This window comes from Aethalodelphis obliquidens, unplaced genomic scaffold, assembly GCF_003676395.1.
Source record: "Aethalodelphis obliquidens isolate GAN/ISIS:26980383/991018 unplaced genomic scaffold, ASM367639v1 scaffold65, whole genome shotgun sequence".
NCBI classification, from domain to species: Eukaryota; Metazoa; Chordata; class Mammalia; order Artiodactyla; family Delphinidae; genus Aethalodelphis; species Aethalodelphis obliquidens.
The window spans coordinates 6606677-6628618 of NW_020838009.1; the positions used below are offsets into that span (position 1 = coordinate 6606677).

The window sequence follows — 21942 nt, forward strand, 5'->3', positions numbered from 1 at the left end:
CAAATGGTGAAATATTACATAGCAGGTGTAACAAGTGAGCTTGATCTGCATATGTCTTCAACCGACCTCCGAAACATAAATATGTACAATATGTGCAGTATAATAGCATTTACTTAAGTAAGACATACTTACATATTGTTTATGGATGTCTATACATACATGTTTACACACATGCACACACACAACATGTATAGCTGTAAACAGCTGGCTGAACGGACACACGCCGTGTCGTGTGTCACGTGCCTTGGCAGCCTGAGGGGAATGAAACTAAGTGTGGGGATTAGAGTAGCTTCTGATGACATCTGTCCTGTTTTCTTTAATAATAATAACAAAATGACTAGATGGAAATAAAATTTCAACATCTGTTGACACAGGGGGAGTATGGGTCCTTGTCACTCTAGTCTCTGTGCTCTTCTGCATCTTTTAAATTTCTCTAAATTAAAGACATAGCCCATCACTTTGTTGTGCAGCAGAAACTAACACAACATTGTCAAGCAACTATACTCCAATACAAATTTTTAAAAAATAATAAAATAAATATATTTTCAACCCTACAGAAAAGTTTCAAGAACAGAACAATCCCATACTGTTATAATCTGTATACTTTTCTGTAACACTTCAATAAAAGAAAATTCTGACCAACAAAAAGACATAGCCGAATATTAAGTGCTGGAGTACATGTGAGCTATGTTGCTCACTGAAAGGTGATGAACGTATCTGCAGCTCTGGAGAAGTATTGGCAAAACGCGTGTTTTCTTAGGAATGCTGCGGCGCCTGCTGGTCCCCTAATCCTAATGGAATCCTCTCTGCTCTCACACAGACACAAGTACTCCTGCGGGTGCCTGGAGGCAGGGCCAGGCTTTTCCAAAATATGTTTCAATGTCCCAGGGAGCTCTTGGCGAACAGCCCCAGACTAAGCATGTAGAAGAGCATACCCTCGTCGTGGAACTCCTGTGGGCACCTGTATTACAAAAGGACGTTCCCGTGGCATGTAGAGCATTTCATCTTGAACAAGGCACAACCTCCTGGATCTGTCATGGTCAGGAGGTCATGACATGAAGTAATTAAGCACTGTCAAGCAACTGGAAAATACTGCACACTTTTTTATGAATTTGGGGAGGAGTGTTCATCTGCGTCTACTTTTAAATGGCATTACTTATACTGGATTTTTCTTTGGGGTTAGAATTAGCAGTAGATCTTGGAAGATAACCCCGTTACCATGTCATTCGTGATTCACTCATTAGGACGCTCCATTTATTTATTCATCCATCCATTCACATGCAACTAATGTTTATTAAGTACCTAGGATAGGCAGCATTCTGAGATGGCCCCCAGGATTCCTGCTCTTGGTGTACATTTCCTATAAAATCTCCTGTTGAGTGTGTTTGAACTTGTGAATCTGGTAAGATTTCACTCCCATGATTAGGTTCTGTTATATGGTAAAGGTGAAGTTATTTAGAAGATGTAATTAAGGTCTCTGACCAATTAACTCTGAATTAATCAAAAGGAGATTATTCTGGGTGGGCCTGACCTAATCAGGTGAGTCCTTTAAAACAGAGTCCACATCTTGCCGGGAGAAAGAGAGTCAAAGCTCAGGAACCCCTCTCTTGCTGGCCTTGAAGATGCAAGGAGCCATGTTATGGAGAGGGCCATGTGGGAGGGAAACGTGGGCAGCCTCTGGGAGCAGAGGGCCTCAGTCTTACAACCTCAAGGAAATGAATTCTGCCAATAGGCACATGAGCTCGGAAGGTGACACCCTAGCCTCAGATGAGATGTCAGCTCTGGCCGACACCTCGATTGAGACGCTGAGCAGAGCACCCAGCTAAGCCACGGAAACTGAGATGATAAATGAGTGTTGTTTTAAGCCACTAAGTTTGTTATGCAGCAGGAGAAAGCAAGTACAATATCTGTTATCGGTCAGGTACCGGGGCTGCAGAAATGAATAAACACCATTCCTCTCCCAAAGGCACTCACCGTCTGTCGGAGGAGACGGAAAACTTAAAAGACACAATTTAAAGCGAAAAGTTACCATGGAAATAGGAATAGGGGTACACGTCCGGTTAACCACGGAACGCTCATGGCTGCCAAACCCCCGCATATGCCAGTGAAAGAGGCATGGACCATAAAGGTGAAGATAACGGCAAGTGGGGAGGGACAGCTCTGTTCCTTCCCTGGGGCTCACCGGCTGGATGCCATCAACCTGGGATTTTCTGTGGCTGTGCATTCCTTCTCCACCTACCACGTGGAGGAAGCCGGTCAGCAGGAGGAAAAACAAGGTCAACAAACAGACATAGAGTTGAAAGGTGAAAGAGAGAATCCTGAAGATGTTTGACACCCGGGTCCAACCGAGCCTGAAGCCAGTTTGATGCTCAACCCTCCCAGTTAAAGGAACCAGTAAACCCTGGGGATTTTGTTACCTCCAACCCAAGTATCCTGACTAATGAATACAGATAGGTAGTTGGGTAAACAGTATGGTAAGTGCTCAGTAAATTTTAGTAACTCTGGTCATTACTAAACTGATTATTGATATGAAATAATTAAGTAATTAAGCGCTGTGAAATCTTTAAGGGCAGCCACCTCATCTTGGGGTGTTGATCAGGGAGGACTGAGTTTTGTACGCTGAAAGAGAACATTACAATACGAACAGGCCACTCCTAAGATTCAGGACAAGGGCAGACACGTGGGGTGAGTCTTCTGTAATTGGATCAGCTGTCTGGCTTGCCTGTGATTTGGGGTCACCCTAAATGGAGGTCAAGGACTGAGGTTTTTTGAAATGATGGCCTAAAGTGGCTGGACCCAAAGAGACCCCCTGGAAACAGACCCGCACACTTGTGTATGGTTGTTGTAGATTAGGGAGCCATAGCCCTGTGGGTCTCAGGGCCGCAGCCGGCAGGCCACATGCCTGGATATGCCCCACTGATCTCACCTACTGGGTGTGTTTGTCTCTCTTCCCGCACGGCATTCCAATAGGCCTCTGATCTCTATGAATGGGACGCCAGGAGAAGGCCCTAGACATTTGAACAAATCAGGTCATTCAGATCTGTGGTCAGCTCCTGCCTAGACATGGCCTTCCTCCTGCCAAACTGGCCCGCAGACCTCGGAAACTTGGGCTGGCTGCGGGTGACCTGGAGACACTGGTCAGTGCTGCTGTTCTGCTGGTCACTGCTGGATGCTGCCGACATGGAATCAGATTCTGTGACGGATGGCTCGAACTTGGCCTTGACTCTCGGCTTCAGAGGGTGCGGGGGCGGTTGGAAATTCCGGTAGCGTGGCTTTTTATGCACATACATCGGCCGGTCAAGCTGACCCTCAACGCCATCATTCCAAGATTTGTAATGTGTCCGTCTCTGGAGCTCAGGAGTCAGGGCCTGACTTTCTAAACTTCTGCCAACATAAAAATGAGGAGCCCCGTGGAGGTCGGTCAGGGAGCGTGGGTAGAAAGCCCGTCTGCTCATTTTTCTCCTCTGCATCTCCTCCTCTTCTTCACTGAGCTGTGGAGAGGCCCAGGGAATACACTGTTGCATGTTCCTGGGGTACATCTCCACAGCGTCCCCAAAGATGTCTACCTTGAAACGTCTTTCTGGCCAGAAAGTTGAATGGTTTTCTTGGTGAGGGTCACGTTCATTAACCATATAGTATCTGGGGGCACGGGACCTATGACCCCGTGGCACCAAAGCTGAGACCCTTGATCCATGGTGGATTTGCTGAAGGTCTTTTCGGAAAAGAGGCTCTGAGTGAACGTCTTCGATGCGCTTTGTAAACATTCCAGGTGCGCAGGGTCTCTTCCTGTAAAGATCACTTGTGCTTGCACACAGACCACGTGGATACCTGAAAGACAGAGGTGGTTAAACACCTGCAGCGTTGGTGCTCACAGACCCCTATGCTGTCCCAGCACCGCGAGCTAGAACAGCAGTTCTCTGCATTTCCACTGAAACTTGTTCTGAAATGTTAATGGGTGTCCAGTGGTTAGGACTCTGTGCTTCCACTGCAGGGGGCACGGGTTTGATCCCTGCTAGGGGAACTAAGATCCCACATGCCGTGCAGTGAGGACAAAAAAAAAAAAAATTTCCTAATGGGTGTCCAGTGGGTTGCATGCACAGGAGGCTTCGGGGAACTGGGTTAAATAGATTTCTTTACTGCTGGAATTCTCAGAACCCTTAACGTAATGATGTGCACTGTGAATCTCCATGGAGGGCAAAGCGTTGTGCTGGTGTATTTCATCATGGAGACCTCCTTTTGTCCAGGAGCACATAGTGGGCCTAAGAACTGTGGAGCACATGCTGGGAACACTGCCCCTCACTATCTCTGCCATGCAGCCGTCCAGGTTCTTGGACACTTCCTCCCCATAGCCTATGTAGACAAAGAATGCCACCTGTCATTTCAGAGAACAAAGGATGTAAAGCCATCGGTCACTGCGGCTGCCGTGACGGTGTACCCTACGGGGAATTCGGATGGAGAAAAACAAGATACTGGCCCTAGATAGTTAAGATGTGTATCAAAGAAATCACTTCAATGAGCTCAGACTCTTGCATATTTCCCTAGAAGATAGAAAAGCACTAAAATCATTAACTTGAAATGTCTGTCTTTTTGTGATTAGCAGTAAGGCTTTGATGTTCAACCACGTGGGGTTTTTCAGCAAAAACTGCTGTATCTCCTAGCTCCTTCTTTGGAACGGTCCTTCAGAACCATCTGAGAGGCCGTGTCCCAGGTCATAGTCCTCAGTAAGTCCACCAAATAAAACATAATTCTCAAATTTTAGGTTGTGCATTTTTTTTTCAGTCGACACCTATCCAGGACTATTGGAATCTCTCCTCCGTACCAAAACCCAATAGATACATGAAGACAACTCCTAATATAGCAAGATTTTGAATTCTTTGTTCACTTAGTCATTGCTTTTACAAACAAAACAACCTCACCCCTTATCCCTGCCAAACAACTCTCCTATATATTACCTGTATTGCTTTCACTGTGTCACATTCAGATCAGATATAATTCTCCATGTAAGTTAGGGTCAGTGCATCCTTCTAGATGTCCTACCTCCCTGAAAAGAACGCAGGACTCTACTGCTTTCTTATGTGTAGGTACAACTGAAATAATTGACCCATACAAATGCAGGAATGATCTTGCCCATAACTTGGCCAGCCTGGAACTAAAATATAAAAGATCTTGCCGATAATATAGCCAGTCTGGAGTGAAAAAATAAAAGATAAAAAAAAATTTAAACAACAACGTCCTACTGTATAGTACAGGGAACTATTGATATATTCAGTATCTCGTAATAACCTATAATGGAAAAGAATATGCAAAAGAATATATATGTATATATACATGTTTATATAACTGAATCACTGAACTAACACTTGAAACTAACACTGCTGTGTAAATCAACTATACTTCAATAAAAAAAAAAAAGAAGAGATAAAGTCCCAACTCCAGAGAGACTCAAAGGCCTTAGTGGTCTGTGTTACACTTCTTTCCAGCAGCATCTCTGGCTTCCCTCCAGGCTCCCTTTGCTGCAGTCATTTCCCAAAGATGCCTCACTTCTTCATAACGTCATACCTTTGTTCATGCTTATTCTCCACTATGGTACATTCTTATTTTTTCTTTTTGGTTTTTAATTTTTAAATTTTTTGTGTTTTCTTTATAACATTCTTTCTATATCCTCCCAAAAAATATTAAATGGAGATTGGTTAAATAAGTCATAGCATATCTAGACAGTGGAATAATAATTGACCTTTTCCTCCCCATCTTTACTGAAGTATAACTGACAAATAAAAATTGCATATGTTTAATGTGTACAACTTGATTTAATATATGTATCCATTGTGAAATGATTACCACAGTTAAGCTAATTCACACACTCATCATCTCACAGAGTAACCATTTTTTGTTTTTTTTTATGACACATGTCATTGTCTCCTTTTAATAGAGGGATTTAATTGACCAAGAACTGCAAACTTTTTTTAAAAAAAACTGGTATATGGCTTAGGCAATACTGTCTATTACCAACCAAGAACACTGTGGAACATATTCTAGTTTCTTTCTTAATAAATAAAAAGAATCGTACACTGTGACCAAGTGTCGTTTATCCCAGAAATACAGGAATTGTTTTTTTTAAGTCTTAATTTTAAAAAATGGCTTTTCATTGATACCAGTTTATTACTCAACACTATGGTACATTCTTTTTTTTTTTTTTTTTTTTGCGGTACGCGGGCCTCTCACTGTTTTGGCCTCTCCCGTTGCGGAGCACAGGCTCCGGACGCACAGGGTCAGCGGCCATGGCTCACGGACCCAGCCGCTCCGCAGCACGTGGGATCTTCCCGGACCGGGGCACGAACCCGTATCCCCTGCGTCGGCAGGCGGACTCTCAACCACTGCGCCACCAGGGAAGCCCTATGGTACATTCTTGATTCTTCTCCATTCGGTGAGCTCTTACTTAGTTTTTAAGGTCCAAATATAATTTCTCCTAAGAAATATTTATGCATTCTCCATGTAGACTTTATCTCAATCCCCCTTGTCCTCTGAAAACATACTGTTTATCACAGAAGCATAGCACTGATCACATTATCTAATATTTAACTACATCCTTCTCTCACTATACTTTCAACTCTTGGAGGCAGAGATGTTTCTGCTTAATCTGCAGTATCCATCCCAGAGAGTGCAATAGAGTTGATTCTCAATAAAAGTGTGTTGATTTAGATACTAGAGAATTCTTTACAATACAAACGTGTTTGGATTATGCTAATTTGGAATTTTTTGAGTCAGAGTGTTGTTGCCATTGACAAGCAAACAACTAATATTCTAATTACAATTAATCCCGCTATTCATTAAACCAGGTCCCCAATGGAAAAAAAAAAATTTTTAAGGCATTTTCTTTTCTTAGGCTATAGAAATAAATACCCTAGGTTGGCAGGAAGCTTTGCTTATAGGTTATATAGCAGAGGGCCGAGGAGGAAGAATTTGTCCTGTTTGACAAACTTTGTCCCCTGATTTCTTCTCAACAGCAGATGTCAACAGGCAGAAATGGCCTTGTGGCCTTCGGGCAGAAATGGAATTTAATGGCTCTCACTTCCTGAACCTGTTAGGGCCTTTGAAGCCCTCATGGTTTTTTTGTTTTGTTTTGTTTTGTTTTGATGCACAAAAACTGAACTATAACTTTATTTTCTATTTGGAAATAAACACAACAAAAATAAGAACGAATTTTTATCCTTCTAAAACGCTCCATCAGGTCTGGATGACGGGGACAGTCTCCTCTGCTCTGAGAGACCTGTGTTCTTCTCGATGGGAAAATAAAGCTCTGGTCTCCTGCTTTTCCTCATCACCTAATCCTTCCTTATCCGTTGCTGTCCCTAACATTTCAGCTTCCCTAATGGCTTTTTATCCTGCTCTTTATGGCTCTGGACCATCACTGGTAAGTATTACCCAGGAGGCAGATTTCCTGCCGAGCTGCAGTTAACTCACCTGGTAGAGTTGTGCCCGGATCTGGAGATGCCAGGAAGAGGCAAGCTGGGATTGCCGGGTCCTGGCTGGGGACTCGGGGGCACGGGCTGGGTGATGGTCTCCACCCTGCTACTCTTGCTGCTCGATGAGTCGAAATTGACCACATTGCCATTGTTTTGAGGTGTCGCCGAGTGAGCTGAGGACAGCTGGCTGCCGAAATCGCTGTCCTTTGGAAACCTCTTGGTGCTGTCGTCTTGGGTTTGGATGCGGGCTGCAGGAAGAGAGAGGGTGAGGGGAAGACAAGCTGAGGGGGGACGCGCTCAGGTTGGTTTCGCTGCAAGTGTCCTGACTTCCAACAGGTGGGTCTGCAAACAGTTGTGCGCACTTGCAGATACTCCTGACCCCATGGGGGACAAACATTTCGTAATTCAAATCATTTCTTCACTGAGAGTTGGAGCTGGAAGGGAGCGTAGGAGGAATCAGATGAACCCCGAGGCTTTACACATGCACCATCTGATGCCCCCATGAGCAAAGTGGATTATTCACCAGCTTTGGGGCTCTGGTTCTTTATCTATACAATGGATACGATGAAGCTTAGATGATAATTATGATTTTTTGGAAACAGTTCACAGAGCATTCTGAAAAAAAGTGTGGTCTTGGGCTTGAAAAACATTAGATGACAGTATTGTTATCCTGAGAAAGTTCCTAGTTTTTGAAGGCAACCTGAACTAAACTTAATTATGCTTCATGGGCAAATAATATTTGATAATTACAGTGGAATTTTATAACATGAGCTGCAGTCTCTTTCCACAGCAGTTTTTTTAAAATTTTTTATTTGATACTGGAATATAGTTGATTAACAGTGCTGTGTTAGTTTCAGGTGTACAGCACAGTGATTCAGTTACGCATGTACATGTATCTATTCTTTTTCAAATTCTTTTCCCATTTAGGTCGTTACAGAACACTGAGCAGAGTTCCCTGTGCTATACAGTAGGTCATTGTTGGTTATCTATTTTAAATATAGCAGTGTACACATGTCACTTTCCATAGCAGTTTTTATCTGTAGGCTGGCTCTCTGAGGAAGTGGATGGAGCAAACACAACCCTTAGGCCTCATGACTCTTACTCAGGCATTTACTTGGAAGGAAACACATCCCTCCCAGTTAGCTCTGCATTGAAGCAGACAAAGGAGTTGGTCAGCAAAGCCTTTTTGGGTCTCATTTTTGTTTATTTTCTGAGGAAGAGTATGGACTACGTATGCCATTTTGCCGTTGCCCACTGATCTTATTAGTGGCTCCAAGTGGCAGACATGTTTCCTTTGAGCTGCACCTGCCCACTTTCCCCTCCCTTCAGCCCACACCAGACTTGTGCTCCTTGTATTATCATTCTTTCTACAGGGAGGCTCTTTCCTTTTCCCTCAATGAGCCCAGATGGGAACAAGTGTGTCCAGGTGCTGCTGGGGAAGATGGGAAGAAGTGTGCCCGTTGGGTTTGGATTTTATACTAGGGAATCTGTTTTCATGGCTGGACCTGCCCACCTGGTATTGCTCTGCAGGCAGGGACAGAGAGGACATGACCTAAGGGGCAGAGAACTGGGGAGGGGGGCTTGCAAGGAAAAAATGGGCCATTGAGAGGAAGTACACAAAAGTGAATAAGGCCAAGATGTTCTTATGGGTTTTCTTCAGATTTTTGTGCTTCTTTTTCTCTCCTACTTCAATACTTCCTTGTGATTTCAGATGTGTTTTGGGGTTATTCACAGGTCTGGGTCTGATGTAAAAATTATAGATATAAACCAACATTTATATCCCTAGATTTTTATTGTGTCTAGTTAATTGTGAAAACCACAGTTGAGTAGGAATGTTTATTCGTGATGAACTTTAAACTTTAAACTTTAAACTGTTGTACTGTACTACTGTACTTTTCAAGGTACTGCTCTGTAAGAGTCAAAATGTTTTCTTTATTTTTTGTGGGTTTTTTTAAAATGCTCACCAACTGAGACATCGGGAATTTTTGTTTGTACTTACCTTCTACCATTTGGGCAACCTTTTTCTTGTCTTCAGATCTTGCCTAAAATATAAATGATAACCATATGTTTGTTTTGGATTTACAGGAAGGAGTAACAAATACAGTTAAGTCCCCTACATATGAACGGGTTCCATTCCGAGAGGGCGTTTGTGAGTCCAATTTGTTCGTAAGTCCAACAAAGTTAGCCTAGGTCCCCAACGAACACAATGGGCTATACAGTACTGTATTGGAATAGGTTTATAATACTATTATAAAATAATGCACAAAAACAAACAAACACACACAAATAATACATAAAAAACAAACAAAAAATAAAGAAAACATTTCTAATCTTACAGTACAGTACCTTGAAAAGTACAGTAGTACAGTACAACAGCTGGCATACAGGGGCACGTTCGCATCTTTGAAAGCTCTCAACTTGAAGGTTCGTGTGTAGGGGACTTGCTGTACTATTCTTGGGGGTGGGGCTGGGGAACGATGTAGGTATCACTGCTAATCCTTTGGGCCATGGCTGAGCTACTGCCATCACCTGGGGACAGTGTGCTCTGGTCCTAAGCCTGTTACTTGAATGAATAAATGCTGACACCTGAGAGCTGAAGTTTTATCCCCGGCAAGTTTCATTTTTAGGGGCAGCTCTTTGATAGACCATGTTGAGATTCTGCTAAGCATGGTTTGCCTGAGACACAAAGGAGAAAATATGGATCAACCACACGGGAGATGTGTGTTTCCATAAAAATGCCCTTTGCAACTCCAGATGCATTTCCTTTTTTTTTTTTTTTTGGTGGTCATGCCATGTGGCATGTGGGATCTTAGTTCCCCGACCAGGGATCAAACCTGGGCCCCCTGCAGTGGGAGCACGGAGTCTTAACCACTGGACTGCCAGGGAAGTTCCTAGATGCATTTCTTATTTGACTATATATAAAATGAGTTGGTGTTTCTTTACATGAGTTGATATTTGTGAGAGTTGTTTTTTTTTAAACGGAGAAAGGTGGAAGTTTTTTGCGTGGGGTTCTGGGGCTGGGTGAAGCAAGTGAGGTATCCAGGGGTCAAATTTAAGGAGGTGCTCACTCTTGGGGCTGTGGGAGTGCAGGGTCGGTGTGACCCTGAGAGTCTGTGCCTCTAAGTTTGGCAGCCTGGTGCCTCGCCCCAGTCCTGGCCCTGGGGGAGCACCTGGGGTGTGCAGAGGAGGAGAAACTGTGGAAGGATGGGGGAGTGTTGGTTTCCCTCTGACTGTTCTGAGATCTATGGTTTGAGCCCCAGATGGGAGAGAAGGTATAGTAAGTCCCCCACATATGAACCTTCAAGTTATGAACTTTCAAAGATGTGAAAGTGCGTTCCATCAGTGTCAGGCGTGAGTGACATCGCAACTCGCCCTCCGTCTCCTGTTGCTGACGATCCTTCAGCTCTACCATCTCCCACCTCCTCGCCCTCCTCCAGTAACTCTTCTTGCCTGTTCACTCGATGCCAGCCCCTAGATGCCAACTGTTGTACTGTACTACTGTACTTTTCAAGGTACTGCTCTGTAAGAGTCAAAATGTTTTCTTTATTTTTTGTGGGTTTTTTTAATATATTATTTGTGTGAAAAGTATTATAAACCTGTTACAGTACAGTACTATGTAGCTGATTGTGTTAGCTGGGAACCTAGGTGAACTTTGCTGGACTTAGGAACAAATTGGACTTACGATTGCGCTCTCGGAGCGGAACTTGTTCGTACGTAAGGGGACTTACTGTAATGACAACCAGAATTTAAAAGATATGAAAAGGGTGGGTCTTTGGGTCCAAACAGTGTCTTTGGGCTCAGATGTCCAACTCGACATGGGATTAGGGAGGGATCCTTTCTCCCCGCCCAGTCAGTGCAGCCAGCAGAAAAGCCCAGTACATTGCAAGCTTGGTGGCCACAGGAGGGGGAGCTGAAGGGCTGAGGGCATGAGCGAGGCCTCTAGGAGAGGAGGCTCGTTCTGGCAATTGAGGGCCTGGGTATTCTTAGAAACAGCCCTGGGAGCTCCTGGCCGGGGAGGGGTGGCCTTGCACTCTAGCACGTGGCCAAGAGTCCCAGTAATTTGCAAATGTGACCTCACTGGTATTCCCTGGCCAGGGAAATCAGTCAGATGGTTGATGCCCATTCACGGTAGCAAAGGTCACATAATACTTGCGTTTTGGATCTGCGTTCTGAGCTGGTGGTTGCTGAGCTTTAAGGATCTTGCAATGCTCTGAAGATAATAGATGAGCATGCTAGGGCAGAAGAGCACAGGGCGGTGAGCGTACGTCATCCCCCTGGCCGGGCTTCTGTGTTCCCGGCCCGATGTGGGCTACCCACTGACCGCCCCACCACCCCCTGAGGACAAAAGGTATCAGTGAGTTTTCAGGCTGGCAAGTGCTGGGAAGGAACTGCTTTCCTTTTCTCTCTCCTGAGTTTCAAAGCGACCTCCATTGACCTGGAATTCTGCACGGATGACAGCCGTAAGGAAGGAGTGAAGACGGGAGAGGCGTGTTACAGTGTATCGTGGTAGGAGTATTGGATCAACTACTTGATGTTATTTCCCCTTTAAGTTAAAACAGACGCAAGTTAGCTGCACTGTAAAATTCCATGTTGAGATTAAACTGCTGGAAAATAAGATAATGATAATCACATTCAACCCCATGATCATGGCCACAGCGATCGCCGAAATGCTGTTGACGAATCAATCATGCTCTACCTCCCTGGCCCGTGTCATTCAGCAGCCCTGCTCAGATCATCCGGCTCCGTAAGTGACTTTTGAATGAACTCACCGAATTTATACAATTATTGGAAAGCAGTGCTTTCTTCTTGGCCAAACACGCAGAAGTCCCCCCAAAGCAGGCAGGAAAGTACTCACAAAAGAAGCAGCACAGCTGGCAGGATAACCACAGGGCTACTGATGTACCCAACCACAGAGCCAAACCACGCGGGAAAATCCTTCTCAATCGTTTCTGACACGATGTCATAAATTTTCTCTTGTCCGCTGTGAGAAAGAAAACCATAATTCCAGATTATATTGCTTTTGGCAGAAGGATCCTGCAAGCCATGAAAAAAAAAGAAAAAAGGCTAGCTAGCTAGAGTCCAATCCTCAAAGTCAGTTTCAAAGCTAAAGTTAAGTATCTGATGAATGTGAAAGATACATAACATTCCTGAAATGATTTCATCTGAAGGAGCCATTTAATTAACATGTAGGTTTGAAGATGGGGTCAGTAACTACATGGTGTGTGTGTGTGTGTGTGTGTGTGTGTGTAATGTATACAAAGATAGACTCTAAATGTTACATATACGTTGTATCAAAACTGACTGAAAGCAGATACTAGGTGAAGATAATTGAAGTGACTTCTGTCTTGATGCAGCTAGATAATGTAGAATCAAAAGTGACATGTAGGGCTTCCCTGGTGGCGCAGTGGTTGAGAGTCCGCCTGCCGATGCAGGGGACACGGGTTCGTGCCCCGGTCCGGGAACATCCCACATGCCGCGGAGCGGCTGGGCCCGTGAGCCATGGCCGCTGAGCCTGCGCGTCTGGAGCCTATGCTCCACAACGGGAGGGGTCACAGCAGTGAGAGGCCTGCGTATCACACACACAAAAAATTTTTTTAAAAAACTTCAGTCTTATCCAATCTCACGGCATCTCAAATAAAAACCATAGTCCAGGTCTTCCCTGGTGGCGCAGTGGTTGGGAGTCCGCCTGCCACTGCAGGAGACACGGGTTCGTGCCCCGGTCCGGGAAGATCCCACGTGCCATGGAGCGGCTGAGCCCGTGAGCCATGGCCGCTGAGCCTGTGCGTCCGGAGCCTGTGCCCCGCAACGGGAGAGGCCACAATAGTGAGAGGCCTGCATACCACAAAAAAAAAAAAAAAAGAAAGAAAAGAAAGTGACATGGACTATCTCTTAATAAAAGCTTTCTGAGTTCTGGAAGGGAAAGATTGACCAGGTAGAATTTCCTTCTAGCCTTGGAGCAATGCCGTTTCCCGTTTTGATTCGAAGTGGGCTGTATCTTTTAAAGGTGAGCACAGAGATGATTATACTTGAGGGCAGCCTGCTTAGCAAGGAAAGGGAAATGGTCTTGGATTCAAAAGACATGAGTTTGAAGTTTTTCTCTGCTGTTGACCTGTTTTGTGAGCCAGAAGGAGAATTCAGTTCAATGCGGGGGTCCTTCCTCTATAGCTGTCAGTAGCTCCAGGCAGAGTGGACTGAATTAAGACAACTTACCTAAATGGCCCGCAATTTAGAGATGGCTTGTACCGGACGATAGCAAAAATGGTTGGCAGCATGCATAGGAAGAGCATAAAAAGGAGCATTGCCAGGTAGAAGTTGTTGGATCTGTAAAGAAACCAAATGCCAGACGCTGAGTTCACTCTCTGGCCAGCTGCCGATGATGTCTGTGCACCCCACTGCCCCGCCCCCGAAAAAAAAACAAAACCGACACAGAAACTGTAGCCCGGACTCTTTGCAAACAGAAAAATCCTCCTCCCATCACTGCCTAGGAAAGGGTCTGTTATAGGATCACAGGCAATTTAGCAAACTAGAAATGGAGGCTCAAAGGTAATTCGTGGATCACCCAGCCCAACCTGTTCATCTACTAAACGCTGGCTGAGCACCTGTCCACCTCAAACCAAGAGACAGGTGACCCCATGGCCATCACACAATAAACTCAATTCATGGAAAACTCTTAGCACCTTTGCCCCACCCAGCTGAGTCCTTACCTAGTGGTTCCCTGTCCTGTTCCCAGCCTTGAACTTGTCCCCTATGTCTGAGGATGGTTTGACTCTTTTGTTACGGTTCTTGACTCTCTTACTTGGATGTCTCTCTCAACCTCTTATCTGCTCTGCTCCTGGCTGCTCAGGGTGAATGGTCTGCCTGAGTAAGCCCTGGGCCCTGGGCCCTAAGCTGGTCTGAAAGCTCGGCTGCCCAGGCTTCCCCCGAGGGCAGCACAGGTCTGTTTGGTGTGCAAGGCCCTGTATATAGTCCTGAAAAGAGAATGAATGGTCTGTTCACCTTGAGACTCTCAGCCTGCATGCTCTCTCTCTCTCTAATGAAATAGACTGGACTAGAAGAGAACAGGAAATGTCAGGGCACATACAATGTGGTTAAATAGGTGAGTGTTAATTTGTGAAACCTTTCTCTATTTATATACACACATTCTCTTTATATATATGTATAGACACACACACACACATATATATACACTCAATATATGTGTGTATCCATTTATAGGTATGTGTTATGTATATGTGTATATATGTATGCATGTATTTTTATATATAGGCCTACATAGATGTCAATGAATATACACATTCATATATAAATTATATATAAAACATATATATGAATATATGCATCTACACTGGTCACTGGGTGAAAGGTAAATACACTGTCATGCTGGTTATTGTCAAAAAGTTTGAAAGATACAGATACGCACCCACATCAGTAACTATTATGTCAAAATAAAATAAATGAGTTCTAATCAAGGTGTTCAAAATGTGATATGAATTCACCAAAATGGCTAAAGTGAAAAATACAGAGAAGAACAAGTGTTGACAAGGTTGTGGGACAACTGGAACTCTCACGTGATGCTGGTGCGAGTGGAAAGGGCGCCTCTGCTTTGGCAAAACAGTTGGCGCTCTCTACTAGAGGAGAACACATGCGTGGCCTGTGGGCCAGCAAGTGCAGTCCTAGGTATGTACCCAGCAAAGGACATGCGTGAGAATGTTCAAGGCAGTGTTATTCATTATAGCTAACCACAGGAGCATGGATAAAGAAATTGGGGAGGGGGGTGTCCTCAATGAGGTGATTCTCACAAGCACAGTACTGAGAAGAAGACAGGAATAAAAGAGGTCATACTGAGTGTGATTCTATTTACATCAAGTAAAAAATGGTGTGGCGGGGGGGAACGAATTACGCTGTTAGAAGCTGGTAGCGACCGGCGTCGAGTACAAGGGGGCTTCTGGGCGCTGTTCTTGTTCTGTTTCTCCATCTGGGGGTTGGTTACAGAGCTGTGTTCAGTTTGTGAATATTCATCAAGCCAGGTATTTGTGATGTGTGCCCTTTCTGGATGATTATTAAACTTCAGTAAAAAGTTGTAAAAGATGTGGCATGAGCTTAAGAAGAGTCATGATTCATTTGAGGGGTGGGGCATTGACAATGGCTTCAGGGAGGAAAGGCAACTGGAGGGCGGACAAGATTTTGACAGGCAAGGAGTTGGGGAGACCCCCTTGCTGGAGGTCACTCTGGCTAAGGCGAGTGTGGGTGATGTGAGTTCTCTCTGTGAAGCGGACTTGACGCTCACTGACCTGGAGGCTCGGAAGACTTGCTGGTGGGGCACGTTGCAGGTCAGCACGGCCCAGCTGCGCAGGTACATGAGCCCAATGAGTTTGAGGACGTTGAAGGCAGGGAGACATGGCGAGAAGAAGGCTCCCATCCTGAAACCACAATGGGAGGCCAGTTAGCGTCTGTTCTCCTCTGGTCTATCTTGGTTCTGAGAGCTTGAGGTTTAAACTCTGTGCTTAAACAACTGAAGAAGCCCCTGGAGATCTGAGACCCCAACCTTCCACCTGCTGGAGATAAGACAAGTCACTTCTGCAGATGAGCAGGGAGCCTGTTTTAAAATATCCTCTTGGCACAAGGATGCTAAGTGTCTCCTGCCTCTTCACACTTAGCAAAGGAAACGCCCTCTTCCGGTCAAGAGGCAAATGGTGGATAACTGCGGTTTCGGGCAAGCTCTAGATTTTGCCTGTCTATGGGGTTGGTGGGGCTACGTTAATACATTATTGACTTTCAGATTTGATCAACATTATGTGGAGCAGAGCTACTTTTGTTGGACCTTGTGCTAAGCATCCTCACACACTTTGGCCCATTTAACCTTCTGAAACCATAAAAGGAGGGGTAAATAGCCAAAGTTTTTAGACGTGAAATGTGGGTCTGGGAAAATTAGGTGATTTGCTCAGAGACTAATAAAAGCGTGACGCTATAGCATCCAAACTGAGAGACCTTTGAGAGTGACAGATCTGGGATAACATCCCGGGAAAAACAGAGGTATATCTACCCTGCCAATAAGGGCCAAATACGGAATGAAACCCAGATCTTCTGACTTTAAGGCTAAATCTGCTTCTACTGGATGTTTATTCAATACAATACTTGCGAAGTTTGGATTTAGCAGCAGGAAAATAGATACAAAGAGAGGTTTAATAAGTAAAACGCTTTTTTAAAAAAACTTTCGGTTTCTCACATCAGGCAAGACACTTAGCTTCTCTTTTCCTCAGTTTCCTCATATTTAAAATGGAGAAACGTTAAGTAAATGTCTTGTATTATTTTTAATACTGTATTTGTGAAAATATTTTTCAAAATAAGTGGACTCTAAGAATACAGAATTTGAGTAAAGGGATATTACTTTATATTCCATTCCTCCTGCATTTTACTGAATGATTATGAAGAGAGATTGTGTCTTCTGAAGGTATGGGACACCCAGGTTCTTCTTCTTTTTCGTCGTTTGCTTGTATTTTAACAAATAGCACTTTTTGTGGTCCAGTAGGGAAAGCCAGAGATGGAGGGATGGTTAGGGAGCTCTCCGCCGTGTCCCCATGGACACACACTCCATGTCGATCAGATGGTCCCTTTCAGCCTTTAGTATCTTTAGGAACATGATTGCCTTGGCTGGGGGCTGCCCTGGGTGAGCAGACCTCCCCTAGGTCTATCTTTCTGGGGGATAGCCGTGCACCTGGGCTTAACGTCCAAGTGAGAGTACGGAAGGAGAGTGGGTAGCTGAAGGCAGGCTTCCCAGCTGTGACACAGCCACTGATGGAAGTCCTCCTCGGGGGTCAGCAGCCTCTCCTCCTAGCCTCCCCACAATCCTCCCCAGCAGCTTATTCTACTGGTTCTTGTGCAGTTTTGTTTGTTTTTCAGTGACCGATAGTGGCCTAAAAATGGACTATTTCCTTCCTCATTCCTTTCTGCAAAATGCTTAGAAAACCATTACTGAAATTACTATATATGTGAAATAGTTCAATTAGAAACTCTTTATGTCCTTTCTTGACTCTTATGACTGTGTTTATTACGGCCATGTCCCATCCAGACTTGGTAAATTAAAATCTTAGCCCAGATTAGATGTAAGCACAGCAGGAAGCTTTGCTACGTACCAAATCATTCCTTGGTTGTAGACTAAATGTAACACGTTCTCTGCTATTTTGAATTCCCCGTATTCAGGCTACAAGAGAAAACGAACTTCTGCATTAAAAAACGTTCCAAATTTCTTTGCATAAACCAGTTCATTAGAGTCAAATACACAGAATTCTCTGCTCGCCTAGATACATAGAGATCATTGTCTGTGAGGCCATCCCAGCAAATGGTAAATGTAAGAAAGAAATGGGAACTCAGCTTTGTACAGCCTTTCCCTCTTCCCTCACGTATTTTCTCTCAGCCATGTCAGTTTCCCAGCCTGGCCATCAGGAAAGGATGGATCTGGCCGTACGAACTTCCCCAATGGACACGGCATCTTACTTACAAACTTGCTCTCCAGGTCCCAACACCAGTAGTCACTTAAGTACCGAACGAAAAGTCCTCGGAAGAAGTCTATGAGCAGAATGCTGGCCACAGTGAACAGCATGTCGATGATGGACAGCTTCAGCATCTCCTGCAACACAAGGCGTCCTTGGATGCCACCACGCCCTGCCCTTCCCACTGGCCACCTCTTCCTTGGGGTCCTCCCTTCTCTCTTCATTCCCATGGCTTGAGCCACCGGGCCCCCTCCAATGGCGACTTCATTTTTGGCACATAATAGCTGCTCAACAAATATTTGTTAATTTGAATTTTGATATCTGAGGCCAGCTTTACACAAAGCCAGGGAAAAAGTCTATGGTTCTGAGCCACAGGAGACTACCTGAGGTGTTATCATAGGATATAGTGAAGATGAAAGGCAGAGGGGTTCAGAGCAGAGTTTGGAGCAGATGCCTCGGTTTAGGGCTTCATTCTGCTTTTTTTATTTGATGTGGATCTTTTTTAAAGTATTTATTGAATCTGTTACAATATTGATTCTGTTTTATATTTTGTTTTTTTGGCGCGAGGCATGTGGGATCTTAGCTCCCCGAACAGGGTTCGAACCCTCATCCCCTGAATTGGAAGGCTAAGTCTTAACCACTGGACCACCAGGGAAGTCCCCTTCATTCTTCTTTTACTATCTGTGTTTTGGGGCAAGTTACTTAAACTCTAGTGCTTCAGTTTCCTCATCTCTGCTTCTAAGGATGATAATAAGATTCTAGACTAAGCGCTTAGAACAGGGTCAAGCACATCGTTAATACTGCCTGAGTCCTTACACTGATTATAATTCATTTTGAGACCTGGAAAATCCTAATCCCCCACTGAACTTTATTTTCCTTTTCTATAAAATAGAGATAATGACACTTCAGAGAGTCGCTAGAATTAAGTGATGAAATGGACACGAAAGGGCTTTATAAGGGAACGAGGGAGCCACCTGTCCAACGTATGTCTCCCAGCATTGGCCTTGCGGAGTCTGGGTGGAAGCAGTGGTCTTGTTGGCCTCTGAGAGAGGTGAGGTGTAAGTCAGAACATTGGCTTGTTCCAGGGCCCAAGTGCTGTTTCTCCTGAGCCCTATCCCAGGCCCAGGCGTGGACCACTTCTCTTCTCCAGGGGCTGCCCTGGTGACAAAGAAGATGGTAGAATCTATCCAATGAGTTGTGCTATTGGGGGGAGAAGTTTCCTGTGGAGAGAGGGAAGGAAGAAGAAAAGGTTGTCCAGTTATGTGTAAATAAGAATCCATCATGAACACCAAGGATATCACTGCATTGCTTGGGAATAATCTCTTTTTCTTTATCTCTGTTTCTCTCTGTCTCCGACTCTCTGTCTCTCTCTCTCACTATCTCTAGCTTGGTTGATAGCCACTTGTCTAGAGTTGGTCCGGTAACGAACATAGAGTTGTAATGAATAGCATTGATTTTTCCCTAGTAAAGTGTCAGAGCCTGTCCTAGGTTACAGCATGTTGTATTTCTCATTCTCACAAGAGTGTCAGGTAAGAATGATTATTCCATGTTACAGATGAAGGAACTGAAGCTCAGCTAGTTGAAGTCAAACGCTTAAGGTCATGTTGCTGGGAAGTGGCAGGTAAGGACCCAGTCTACGCAACATCAAAGTCCTGATGCAGAACCATTTCACCCTGTGGCCTCTTCTGTCTCATAAGCAGCAGGATTTGATGCTAGGAAGGTATGGCTTGGGCAAACAACCCTAAAGAAGCCTCCTTCTCCCTGCCTCCTCTTCCCCTACCATTTTGGGATAACCTCACAGGTGGGGCAGGCTTAACATGACCTCCAAAACTACCCTAGGCTGGGATGGTGGGGCCTGCCCTGAACTGCTCTCCATAAGATATTTATTTCCTCCTGATTTTCTAAGTGAAAATTAGTCCCATGGTCTGCCATTCTCCTGGGATCATTTACAATAGCTGTTGATAACCTTTCCTGATGGAATTCCAGGAAAGAGTGTCAAGAGACCCAGGTTCTCATTCCAGCCCTGTCACTGACTAGCCATAAATTCTGCCCTCAGTTTCTTTATCTTGGAAATGAGACCAAATTTCCTATCCTCTGTTGAGAAGACCACAAATGAACTGATTTTTGAACATGATGAACAGAGTGCAAATACTAGCAGTGATATTGACAACACTGATGATGACTCTGTATCTGTGTGTATGTGTGTGTGTGTGTGCATATGTGTATATATGTATGTATTCAATATGTATGTGTATATGTGTGTGTGTGCATGTGTATATGTGTGTGTGTATGTGCGTGTGTTTGTGTATATGTGCGTGTGTTTGTGTATGTATATGTGTGTGTCTTTGTGTGTCTGTATATGTGTATATATGTGTGTATGTGTGTGTGTTTGTGTGTGTGTGTATATATGTGTGTATGTGCGTGTGTGTATGTGTGTGTGGTGGGGGGGGGGCAGTGGTTGGCTGGGCACGTCCCCAGGACGGAGCACTCACCTCAGTGCTCATGCTGTTAACTTTGTCCAGGAGGGCGATAATCAGACTGTAGAGGTTTCCCAGGTACAGCACAAGGACCCTGAAAGCCACAAGCCCACCTTAAATGACCAGACCACCACTCCATGGTTCTAGACTGACCACAATTTGGGAGCGACCACCATGTTTTGGCTAAGACAGTTGCTGGTTGCCACACTTGGTTTCCTTCAGAATCAGACTGTGGGCATTAAAACAAAATACAGAATTCCAGAATCTACACTGTTTCGAGAGGTCTGGATGGGGTCTGGGAATCCTTTTATCTCCTTACCAGGTGATTCCACTATAGCCGATCTCTGGATCAGTATTTCAGAGCCGCTGGGATAGCAGACAGTGTGTGAGCTCAGGAAGCGGGGCTCTGAAGTGTAGAGTGAATTATCCATGTCCTGTCCTGTCTTCTGGTTTATAAAGTGATTTTCCAGGCATTATCTCATTTGAGTCTCGCCTGTGAGGTCCATATTATTATAACTCCCACTTAAGGGACAAGGGTATTGAACATGGGGAGGTCTTAAGTCACCTGCTCGGGTTCACACAGTTAAAAAGAGGCAGGTGAGATTTCAGGATCTCAGTGGTCTGGCTCTGAAATACAGGCTGAACCTGTCAGACGGGCTGAATCAGTGAGGGGCTGTGGGCACATCTACACCTGCTCACAGGTGGGCAACCTTGAGCAGATGGTACCTGCCCGCAGCAGCCTCTATCAGCCAGTGATCCAAGACTTGATGCCCGTTTCCCCGGAGTTGGAAGGTTTGGGGAAACACGTCATGGAGTTTCCCAGGCTGCAGCCTTGGGTCTTAACAGAAACATGTCTGGGAAAATGAGATGAGAAAGGAAAATGGCAGGTTTACAAATCTCTCACAGGACAGTGGTTGGCACTTGGAGAATCATGAAGCCAGTGCCAGTTGGTGAAAAAGAGAAAGCAGATTTAACATGAGGAAACGACTCCAGATGATTGGAACTTTGAGTCGCCCTCATCTCCTCAGGTGTAGAGTTTACCACCTGTGGCCACCAGTGTGCAGGAGTGAGCAGGGAAACAGGGGCTAGGACACCTCCGGGGGCATCATTCTGACTCATCTTGGCTTTCCCTGTGCACTGTGGAGGGATTCCCTTCAGCTTCCCTTTCTACCTCTGTCTTCACCTAACACAGGGCAGGACCCTCAGAGTCGACTTGGCACTTGTTGGCTGAAGGAAGGACCGAGAGAATTTAACCTTCTGCCGTCTTCGTGTCGCATGGCTCTGGTTCTCATTGTGCCCTGAATAGGCTGGTGAGTGAGTTAGTGGAACTAAAGTAATATATCCTACTCTTATTTCTACAATTAGCCTGAATTCATCAGGGGCAAGTCTCTTGAAGCCCCTGTTTCTCTAGTTTTGAACGAGAATAACGAGGCCAATCTGTATAATAGGACTGCTGTTAGACCAAATGCAATCACAGAATTGATCCTCCCCAGTGCCTGCCGTGAGGGAGTT

At 44.8% G+C, this 21942-nt stretch overlaps 1 protein-coding gene across 1 annotated transcript in view; it reads right to left on the bottom strand.

Annotated features, from left to right (window-relative positions):
- Positions 1-3008: 3008 nt before the first annotated feature.
- The window catches only part of TMC3 (transmembrane channel like 3), a 44157-nt gene continuing 25223 nt past the window's right edge, over positions 3009-21942 (bottom strand). Inside the window, exons 12-22 of the mRNA XM_027089234.1 lie at positions 20446-20524; positions 18928-19173; positions 17962-18090; positions 17597-17664; positions 15755-15883; positions 13674-13784; positions 12319-12444; positions 11617-11695; positions 9463-9505; positions 7462-7711; positions 3009-3828 (exon numbers count right to left, since the gene is read on the bottom strand). Of these exons, the coding sequence (XP_026945035.1) occupies positions 3009-3828; positions 7462-7711; positions 9463-9505; positions 11617-11695; positions 12319-12444; positions 13674-13784; positions 15755-15883; positions 17597-17664; positions 17962-18090; positions 18928-19173; positions 20446-20524 (2080 nt within the window). The remainder of the gene's footprint in view (positions 3829-7461; positions 7712-9462; positions 9506-11616; positions 11696-12318; positions 12445-13673; positions 13785-15754; positions 15884-17596; positions 17665-17961; positions 18091-18927; positions 19174-20445; positions 20525-21942) is intronic.